The sequence below is a fragment of the Sinohyriopsis cumingii genome, chromosome 2 (genome assembly GCF_028554795.1).
Source record: "Sinohyriopsis cumingii isolate HCF-2022 chromosome 2, ASM2855479v2, whole genome shotgun sequence".
Taxonomy (NCBI): Eukaryota; Metazoa; Mollusca; class Bivalvia; order Unionida; family Unionidae; genus Sinohyriopsis; species Sinohyriopsis cumingii.
This window is the reverse complement of record NC_142962.1, coordinates 60,031,561-60,043,288: the sequence shown is the minus strand read 5'-3', so window position 1 is coordinate 60,043,288 and position 11,728 is coordinate 60,031,561. Positions and strand designations below refer to the sequence as shown.

The window sequence follows — 11,728 nt, the reverse complement described above, 5'->3', positions numbered from 1 at the left end:
AATAGTGGGGCATCTTAAAGTTAATAATATTGATAAACATAACATAGTTCCTTGTGTTTCATCACTCACTATTGTGTGTGTGTGTGTGTGTGTGTGTGTGTGTGTGTGTGTGTGTGTGATTTGGATTTATAACGTAGCTTTAACAATTTTTCAGTCATATCGCTACGATGTCTGCAGTGTGGCAGTTTATAGTGATGTCTAGCACTGGGGCTTCATGCCGCAGACATATAGCATGATGTCCCACCCAGTCACATTGTTCTGGCACCAGGCCGACCAGTCCTAACACTAACCTCTTAATGCTGAGCGCCAAGCGAGGCGGCTGTTAGTAACATTTTTGTAAGTCTTTGGTATGACTCGGCCATGACCTCCCGCACAAGAGACAGACGCTCTAACCACTAGGCCACCGGACCGGTACTCACTATTGCAGAAATTAGACTTGGTAGTCACTTCATTTATCAAGAGGTCCTTACGATTCCATTTTATAACAGACTCTATCAATTTCATACAATCTAAATGTCCATCTTGTGACCGTATTTCCTTATTACATCTGGAATTGTTTTCCGTATTTTGTCTTTAGCATACCTCGTTCTCGAGTAGTTCACGAGTCAAATTTGCATAGCAACAAGTGTTGTGTTTCCAAGCAAGGCATTCCACGTAATCCTTTCCTTCTGGGGATGGTTTTGGTTTGTGCCAAGGACCGTCTATACAGCTTTCAGTAGACCCTAAACGTGAAAGATAAATAGAACGAGAATCGTGGATTTCTTCTTCACAAAAGAGAAAAATGCATATATTATCTGTCTTTTCATGTGCACTTTATGTTCCAACGTGGTGATTGATAAAGCTACTATGGTGAAAATCTTGAATAGGATTAACTCATCGCTCTTGTTGCTGGGTGGCTTGCGTGATATTTCTATACTAATTCTGTCTCTGAGAAAATTGTGCTCATGGACAAAACCTTTTAAACAAGGAACCAATGGTCGAATATTACACACACGTCTTCTGTTGGAGTAATGTATATATGCTTTCCATTAATAGGAGCAACGTGTCTATACTAAAACCTAAACATATCAAATCACACATCTTCCTCGCCTGATACGTAACGGATCAGTCACTGGAATGAAAAAGCACCTTTGGTTTAACTGATGTGCTATTTGACAACATAATTTTTTCGATATATATATATATATATATATATATATATATATATATATATATATATATATCACCGATTCTTTAAAATCTTATTTTGGTGGTATGGTAGAGATGGTACAGGGGTCGGTGCTTGCAGGGAAAGCGATGGATGGCGTTTCCTGCGGACATGGGCTCAAATCTCCGTAGAGTCCAAAATAAAATTCTCTAACCTGTATGATAATGCTATTTATTTCGATTTATACAAATTATGTAAGTATTATCGCGCATTCTCCTGTTGATTCCAGGGATAGTACTTTCTGTTCTCTTTGGTGCATATTTTAAATTCTCTTTATATATATATATATATATATATATATATATATATATATATATATATATATATATATATATATATATATATATATATATATATATATATATATATTTATATATATACATACATACATACATACATATATATATATATATATATATATATATATATATATATATATATATATATATATATATATATATATATACATACATACATACATACATACATACATACATACATACATACATTGATTTCTGCCTTAGGAATCCACAGTGACTGTGTACAGATAAAATTAATTACTAGGTCGACAGGTAGATGTTTCGGCTACGCATGGATACCACTAACTCTATAACATCATTTTTGTAGTAATGTGTGCATGGTTGAGATGTCATTGGTTAGTTAGTTAGTTAGTTTTGCCCGTCACCACTGCTGGAGTATAGGCCGCTCACAAAAGATCGCCAGAGACTTGTGTCCTGTGCCATCCTATCAAAATGACTCCAGCTGTGACCCAGCTTAGTGATGTCCGCCTCAAGGTCACGTCACCTTGTGTTTCTTTGTGGGCCCCTTCCCCGCTTGCCTTGAGGGTTCCACTTCAATGCCTGTCTGTTAATGTTGGTTGGCGGTTTACGTAGGGTGTGTCCTATCCAACCCTACCTTCTCTTCTTGATCTGGTCTTCTATCGGAATCTGGGGCATTCTCTGCCACAGGTTGACGTTGCTGGTGGTGTCTGGTCAGCGTATCTGGAGAATTCTTCTTAGGCAGCTGTTGATGAAGGTCGTTACTCTCTTTACGGTCGACTTGGTGGTTCTCCAGGTCTCTGCTCCAAACAGTAGGACTGACTTCACGTTGGATGCTCCAAACAGTAGGACTGACTTCACGTTGGACTTGAACAGACTGATCTTGGTAGTCAAGGTAGTTTCTTTGGAGCTCCAGAGGTTCTTGAGCTGTATGAAAGCTGCTCTCGCCTTTCCGATCCTCGCCTTGACGTCTGCACATGTGCCACCCTGCTGGTTGATAATACTGCCCAGATACGTGAATGACTCCACCTCTTCCAGGAGACATTCATGTAGTGTGACTGAGTTGTTACTGACATAATTGATCTTGAGGATCTTGGTCTTGTCTTTGTGGATGTTGAGGCCAACCTATGCTGATGTGGCTGCCAGAATGTCGGTCTTGTCCTGCATTTGCTGCTGACTGTGGGACAAGAGCACTAGGTCATCGGCAAAGTCCAGGTCCTCAAGTTGACTAAACAATGTCCACTGGATCCCATTTTGCGCCCATTGGTGGACTTGCTCATAATCCAGTCAATGGCGAGAAGGAAGAGAAACGGTGACAGCAAGCAGCCTTGCCTCACGCCAGTCTGCACTAGGAAGCTGTCTGTGTGCTGTCCTGCATGAATGACTCTGAAGGATATTCCGTTATACGCGTTCTTGATCAGGTTCACCAACTTGGTTGGGATGCTGTAGTGGCGAAGAAGTTTACAGAGTGTCTCTCGGTCAACGCTGTCGAATGCCTCCTCGAAATCGAAAAACATTAATGTAGAGCGAAGAATTCCACTAGAACGATTGCTCGACTATGATGCGAAGAGTAGCTATTTGGTCCGTACACAATCTGTTCTGCCGGAAGCCCGCTTGCTCGGCTCGTAACTGTGGGTCGACGGCCTCCTTCATCCTCTCCAAGAGGACCCGGTTGAAAACTTAACTTGGTACTGACAGGAGTATGATTCCTTTGCTGAGGTCGCCATTCTTTGGGATCTTCATGAGGTATCCATCCTTCCAGTCAGTCGGTATTTCTTCTTTCTCCCAGATCTTCTCAAAGAGGGGGTATTACATTTCCAATGAAGCCTCCCAGTCTGCTCTGAGGGCTTCTGCTGGGATGTGATCAGGTCCAGCTGCCTTGCCATTCTTCAGCCGGGTGATGGCTTTCCTGATCTCGTATCTGGTGGGATTGTCACAGCTTATGAGGAGATCTGCGTTAGCTGGGTGGATTTCTGGGGGATTTAGTGGTGCTGGCCTTTTCAATAGTTCTTCAAAATATTCTGCGTATCTATTCATTTGGTGTTCTGTACTTGCTATGGTCTTTCTTTGCTTGTACTTTACGGGTCTCTCTGTTTTGCTGTTCTTGCCGGACAACTTCTTGGTGATTTCGTAAAGCTGCTTCATGTTTCCACTTCCGGCCGCTTCTTCTGCCTCTGCTGGTCAGTCCTTCAACGTAGTTTCTCTTGTCTATCTTGATGATTCTTTTCACCTCTCTGTGGGCTACAGTGCACTCTTTCTGTATCTTTATTTGTGTACTTCTTGTCCAACTGCTATTCATTGCTGATTTCTTCTGTTTCCGCTAATGGATTTTGTGCAATGTTTCGGCTGAAATCCATTCTTTCTGCTGGTGCTTCATCGGGGCCTAGTACTTCTTGGCATGCTAATTTTACTGCCGCCTTAACTTTCTGCCATCTGTTGTTCGCATTGTCTTCCTCATCTTCAAGAAGCTCTTGTAGCACTCACTTGGTACTTGTTGTTAAGCGTCAGTCTGTATTCTTCTTTAGTTGTTTTTCATCTTTTAACAGGCTGATGTTATACTTTGTTTTATTCTCTTTTGTGCCCATCCAGTTCTTCTTCAGCTTAAGTTTTAGCCTTGCGACAACTAAGTGGTGGTCAGATTCTACATCTGCTCCCCTCTTCACCCTCACATCTTGCAGGGATCTTCTGAACTTCTTGGCTATGCAGATGTGGTCAATCTGATTTTCTGTCACATGGCCTGGTGATATCCATGTGTTTTTAAGGATTCTCTTGTGGGGAAAGATGGTGGTGGGTACCAGGTCGATCAGTGCACAAATGTCTGTGAATCTCTCTCTATTTTCTTTCATATCGCCCAGGCCGTGCATCCCCATGGCTTGTTCGTACTCTGTGTTGTCTGACCCAGTTTTGGCATTGAAGTCATCTTTGAGGATGTTGATGTCTTTGTCTGGGACCTTCTCTACTATGTTCTGTAGTCTTTTGTAAAACTGGTTCTTATCTTTTTCTTCGTCGTCATTTGTTGGAGCGACGTTCATCTTTATTTTCTCCTTCTTGGTCCTAAACGTTACCATGAGGATTCTGGGCCCGTGTGGTTCCCATCCTATCAGTGTATTATATGATTGCTTCGACAGCATGAGCCCCACCCCCTGTGTATGAGGCGCGTCATCTTCCTCGTGTCCTGAACACAATAGCATCTCTCCTATCATCAGTCTTCTTTGTCCAGATTGAATGCATCTTGTCTCGCTAATGCCCAATTGGGATAGGTCGTAGTTCCTCATCTCTGCTGCTACCTGTACTGTTTTTCCTGCCTCATACATTGTCCTCGCGTTCCATGTTGCGATAGTAATTCTCCTGTTTGGAAGAAGGGAGATGTTCGCCGTTGGAATCTCCGTAGAGTACGAATTAAAAACTGTTCTAACAAGTATGATAATAGTATTTATTCGTATTTATAAAAAATACTGTTAGTATTTTTCTGCTGGCGCATATTTCTAACTCTCTCTCTCTCATATATATATATATGTGTGTGTGTGTGTGTGTGTGTGTGTGTGTGTGTAACTGAATGAGACAACACTCTTGAACAGTTTGATACGACATCTTGTACCTGATATATACATTTTAGGACAAATGTGCCGCTTAATCTGCATACATGCGTTGACACGATAAACGCATCCGTTTCACCGTTGACCCCATCATGTTGTTGTTTTCTGTTCTGCTGGTGATTCCATTACATAAACATTGTGCAGTTATGTGTTATATGAGTTATAAATCTCTTGCACAAGTAGTGTGAATAATTAGCTAGCTATTATATATATATATATATATATATATATATATATATATATATATATATATATATATATATATATATATATGTTTCGGACATGGGCAATAAAGGGATCGCATATTCCTAATAATATTATTACAAAATGTTACTTGGCAAATATCTCTTTTTCGTTTTCAGACTTTTAATTTTATCTCTGAGAGTATAATCAAAAAAGCACACAGTGGGACAGACAGATGTACACATTTATATGTACATACAGTTTCACATACTGACATTTGTACATCCGTCCGTTCGTACATACAAACATATTATTCCCACTATGAAAACAAGGTCATATGGACAGCGTTCTTTTGCATACCAGGGCCCAGCAACGTGGAATGAATTGCCCACTGAACTTAGACACAAAGACACAGTGATCCCATTCAAGAGGGCTCTCAAAACTCACTTATTTCGACTGCAAGAACAAACTTAAAGACTGAATAATGTTTCCTACCTTAAAGATCCTCAGCATGTTTTTAATGTTTTCTAATTTCATGGTGTTTGTTTTTGTAATCATATCATTATGTTTTTTATCTTATAGGTGTTGTCTAATGTTGTAAAGCGCTTAGAGCTTCTAAAGATTAGGCGCTATACAAAGTCCTCATTATTATTATTATTATTATTATTATTATTATTATATGCATACAGACAGAAATAAAGACACATCTATTAACAACAAAAACAAAATAGATGAACAATGCATTACCTGATTCTTTACTGATGACAATGCAGCAGGTACTTGCCAGCACAATCACAGCAATGCCTGTTTAGAAGTAAAATCAATAATTTCATTGTGAATGTCAAATCGCATTTACGTCAGATAGAAGAAAACTGGTCGAAATAAAAAAAAGGTAACTATCTGACCTTTGAAATTAGCCGATAATAAAATGATGTACAAAAAGTGATATAACAACTTATTTCTACTTTGTTACGAGCACATCCCTTGTTGAAGAGATTACTAAATATACTCCAGTAGTTTTGTTTTTTAAAAGATATCTTACAGATGTCATTGCCTACAGTTTAAAACTACCTCTTTTAGACAAATGATTTGAATCAGTGGGCACCTTTACGTGACAGACATATAAAAATGTTCTGCATGTTATTGCTCTTCATTTACAGGTTTACAGTGTTATCTTAAAACAAATTTGTCTATCTCTTTACTTACCTTTAGAAACCAACATCTTGAGAACAGAAAATTGTTACGGAGGTATCCTCAGTCTAAAGCAGTTTGTTGCAGGTAATTCTGTATTTCTCAGGCTATGATTATATAGACTAAGACTCTATCCAGTATGTGATGAAGAAGCAATGATTGGTTACAATTATTTCGAGAATGATTGGGCGCTAGCCTTAGGGCGTCAACTCACTGTTAAAGTCTTGATAAGCCCATAACTCTAAAACTACCAGTAGGGATCTGATGAGACTGCTAAGCCTAGTATTTAAGGACTCGGGAGGAATTTCCTCATCAAATTGAATCACACCCCATCTGAGAGAACAGTGGAAAATTTACATATCAAGTACTAATTTCCACATATTTTCTTAGAATTCAGTAACAATTTTCTATGATGCATGTTGTTTTTATATTTCGATTCATCATTCTGTCACGGGAGATCGCCATAGCTGACAGCTAACTTTGTTTATTAAGCAATACGCACCGTATTAGGTTCATCTGCTCGATCTTATCCCCGAAATTATCGGACATAACTCATGTAAATAGTGTCGTGGAAAGCATAAAATTAAATTTTTTTTAGGTCTCATTGTAATTAATAACAAAGGGTTTCTAGCGACTCGACCCTCTCTTAGTTACTAATGTTTTTTACACATACCACTTCTGTGAATATACGACAAAAGTAAAAAGAACAAAATTTAGTTTAATTACTACCGCGTAGTAATTGCTAGACCAAGTCACCTTTGTAGAGATACAACCACGCTAAAATAAAAATAAAATTTTCCTCCGGTGAAAAATATAATTGAGTTTATTCTTCAATGTTGTCACACTAGAGTCCAAACTGTAATGTGACAAACTAAAAGTAATTTTTCACTTTTTATCACATGTCCCTATGTTTCGTTTCTTATTGCATCATATGTGTAACATGTTTGAGCGTCTTGACAAGGTTACAGATTTCCCTCTAATTTAAACCATATGGTTTTATCAAGTTGACATTTAGCAAGCATCCTTTCTATTGGCTCTGAAAAGGCAATCAATTTATTTTCCCGAACGAAACCAAACTAGGCCTTGACATTATACAAACTATACAAACCGTAAATACACAAACAACAACACAGGCCACATATCCGTCAAAACTTTCTTCATATTTTTCTAACTTCAAAGACTGTCAGTCATAGCTGAGGTAGATGGTTAGTCGAATTAGGGCGATGATGGCCAGTTAATATGAACAAATATGGTACCTTGAATTACAAATATGCCCCTCTCTGATATGTTACCTGTATAAATTACTAGGAGTGAAAATCATTCTATTTTGACACTTTCAGATATGCGATTTACAACAGTGAAATTAATTATGTGGAAGCAGGGGCGACAAGACGGGGTGGGCAACCGGGGATATATCCCCGGGTCCCGGACCTGATAGGGGGGCCCGGACCGAATAACACTTTTTAATTTTATAAAAGAAATTTTTTGTTTGAACAAGAACTATGACAGGCCCGGGTTTTTCTTACCTCAGGGCCCGTGATCGCTCTTTAAGCCCAGTGTAGATGTTGACTTGTGAACCATCAGCAGTCTTGTTTAAAGTTTATCTCTCATTGTTATGCAAGAAGTGTACTACAGTTTACAAGGAGTGATAACTTGTCCTTTTTCGTAACATTGTTAAATACCTGACTTGCAACAAAGCGATTAATGACGCAGCGGCTTACATTATGACCGACGTCATTTGTGTCAAAACGCACACCTCTCATTGTTATGCTAAAGGTGTACTTCAGTCTACTAAAACAATAGTATTCTAAGAAAAGTCAATTGGTACACTGAATTGCACTTAATGAATACCTTAATATTGTTTTGCATGAGCTCATCAGCCAATAACGATGTACATACTTGTTTTCATAAAGAGATATTTGTTATGTATCTTTAATTTATACTTTGTCCATGATCTGTGTCAGTAATTGAGGGTTGTGGATGAGTTTTTGCATACCTGACTTTTGTCATGATTGCGATTGAGCTGGATGTATTGCCTACCTGACATTTCTGATAATTTTAAGTAATAAATACTGTTTACTAGAATTTAAGTTCAAGGGTTAGTGGACTTTTCATTGGAAATGAGTAGTTTTCCAGGACATTATATTGCGATAAAAGTCAAGTTAAATATGTATAAACAGAGGTTTGGTAAACAATTATTTATTCAGGTTTTATAATCAGTCTGTGGAATCACGGTTATGTTGAGATATAATTGGCGAGAAATTATTTATTTAAATACTATTTGAAGGTACAAAGTGCTCAGTGACTTTTTGGACACAAAACAAACTGGGATTAGTGACAACTTTTTAGGATATCATTCACAATCCTGTAATTGTCTCTTAAATTTCACCTTATAAGTTAGAGAAATAAATTATTTGTTGATTTTACTAAACTTGTTGATTTCACTTTTGTCTCTTACTTAGTTTAAGACATAGAGTCTTAACACATTGCACATACTCAAATGTCACTTACTGTTGAGGTTTTTAACACTGAGTAGCCTAATCCAAGAAGCTAAAACTTTGGGGTGGAGATCAAAATAGTCCAGCGCGTGGATACATGTCAGAAACACAGAATTTTAGTTGTGTGTAATACTCATGCAATTTTTCAACCTTGTAGCAGAAAGAATGAATAAAATCCTTCTCGAGAGATGTTATCCATGAAATTATTATGTAGTGCAAATTAATAGATTGAATGGGGATGCTATTGCTGCTGATAATGATGGCGATAAAAGGCGATCACTTATTTCGCAAATAGAAAACCAAACGTAACTACCATCGTATTGGTAAAATAAGACGTTTGTGAATATATCATGCGTACACGTTGATCGATATCATTGTTGATTACCATTTGGAGCAGCACCGTACTCACAATGAGTGGGTTGCGGGTTCTGATACTTTCCCGACTAACCATGGCTAGCTTCGGCGGTGTGTTTCTGGGAAAAGCACTTTGCTGTCTTCTCTTAATAGTCTTTCATGTACTGATGTGCTATTACAGACAACCAGTCCTTCAATTTGCAATTGGGAAGCAAGCAGAACTTGATCACAGCATGGCTGCTTTATTAAAATCGGATTCACAAATTTAGATATTTAGGAGGTGCAATGAGATGACAGAACAAACAAAGAAACAGCTGTAGAAACAAGGCTTTATCCCCCTTGACCATACATTTTATTTTCCTTTTCTTTTCTTTTTGTTGCAAACCACGAACATTTATAACAGCAGAACTAAATAGAACCGCTGTAAAACTTTCTATGAAGTCAAAATAACTTTGACCAAGAAGTCAAGAAGTTTAGGATTCATGTATAAGACTGATTCAGAGAAATTGTTTAATAGAGTCACAAACTTCTTCGCTAGCCAAGTTACGTCGACCCACTTAGTTCCATATCGACCCATCGAATACGCAACCATAGTATTTGCACACTCTCCCGTTTATTTGCACACTTTCACCGACAGATACAAATTAATCAATGAATGAAATGACTTAGTTTTGTGCATTTTTGTGTCCTTGATGAAATCTCTTTTGAAAATCGGTAGAGGGGTACAAACAAACGGGATAGTGCGAGAATACTTTAATTCAAACAGTATCTACCGATCCACTATCTGATTTGATGAAGCTGAAGAAACTGATCCAATCTGACTGCTCCTGACATTCACTTCAGAATAGCATGGAATTATTTTAATGGGTTCAATAATAATAATAATAACTTTATTTAACGAGGGCAACTCAATTATTTATATAATATAACCATCATACATGTAGTCCCTCGAATACATATGTATGTAAATATGCAGATTGCAATCAACCGGTCACACACGCACATACACACACGCTAATTAACTGTACATGTAAATTGTATACATGGTTACAAAAAGAAACTACTGTCGTCAGTATTCACTAGGCAAAGTTATATTTATGCAGAACACGTACCAATATACATTTACACAAAGAAAAGTAGTAGGAGGAGGTGGATTGGCCCAATGCTATTCTGTAAGACTTAGACCGCATTAACTGTATTATACATATATTGTTAAAGCTGATTTACTGCAAGACTATTTGACTTCTTTTGAGATATTATTCCATATAAAGTGGATGAAGATCCTTGGCTTATGCAGGCGTCTTAGACTCAGCTCATTGCTCAATAACACGAGACTCAAACTGAGTCAAAAGTTTCAGTTTAGGAAAACTCTGTAGGAGACTTTAAACAAACTATCAAGTTGGATGACTAACGCTGTGCACATTCTGTTCATCCACAAAAGAATGATATTAAAAGCCAAAATTAAGTTTCTAATTTAATAGAATATGAGCACCAATTATGATCTAACAACGAGATATTTTCAAAATAACACAATATTTGCATATTAAAATACTATTTTGTTGGATTGTAAAACAAATTATCAAATACCTGATCTTCAGTTTCATTTTGATCCTGAAATTTTGTTTCGACCAATCACAAAGGTGTTACTTTTGAAAGCTCGTTACTTATTGGCCAATATGCAATTGATTTAAGACGAAGTTGATATTAAAAGTACTGAAATGTCAAGCAGTTTCTTTTGGTTTTCAGTTATGTATATTTATTGTATTAAAGTATCATAACATTGATAGGCGATAACAAATCATCGTTACCGCGGTAATTCGATTCTTGATTCCTAGATAACGTTTTCTTGATGATGTAAATAATTTAAGTCGCCATGCACTGAGTGCATTCGCGATTGGTTAAGTCTCGAATGTCGAGATTTTCAATTAGCCAGACTGTAGGAATGGTGCCACTACAGTCCGTGTTTATGTGTGAGTGTCACACTTCTTGATTAGTCTGTCTGGACAAGGCAAGGTGGAAAGGAATCCGGGAACGGCGCTCAAACCCAAACAAACAATTCCAATCCGCCAACTAATAAGCGTTTTATTGAGTTAAATTAGTATTTCCAATCATATTTAATACCAGATATTCACAACTAAATGAAACAAATTATTAGTTATGAATTCAGCCCTCAATTAGATTGAATCTCTCCTGTTTAGGTTAGAATTCAATCCGAGTTTTCAACTACCAATCAAATTTGAATTTATACATTGAACACTCTCAAGCTGGAAAACCAGCCAAAGAATTCAACCTTCAATCAGATGCAGCCTTTCATAATTATTATGTTCGATTTAGCCCAAGTTGAAAAACTAGCCAAAGGTTTTAACTGCCAATCAAATTCGAGTTTACATATCTGACACAACCAAGTTAGAAAACCAACCA

At 37.6% G+C, this 11,728-nt stretch overlaps 1 protein-coding gene across 1 annotated transcript in view; it reads right to left on the bottom strand.

Moving 5' to 3' along the window:
* The window catches only part of LOC149804992 (riboflavin-binding protein-like), an 8,483-nt gene extending 1,700 nt beyond the window's left edge, over positions 1 to 6,783 (bottom strand). Inside the window, exons 1-3 of the mRNA XM_089946425.1 lie at positions 6,471 to 6,783; positions 6,012 to 6,068; positions 583 to 722 (exon numbers count right to left, since the gene is read on the bottom strand). Coding sequence (XP_089802551.1) covers positions 583 to 722; positions 6,012 to 6,068; positions 6,471 to 6,486 — 213 coding nt within the window. The 5' untranslated portion in view covers positions 6,487 to 6,783. The remainder of the gene's footprint in view (positions 1 to 582; positions 723 to 6,011; positions 6,069 to 6,470) is intronic.
* Between the last annotated feature and the right edge of the window lie 4,945 nt (positions 6,784 to 11,728).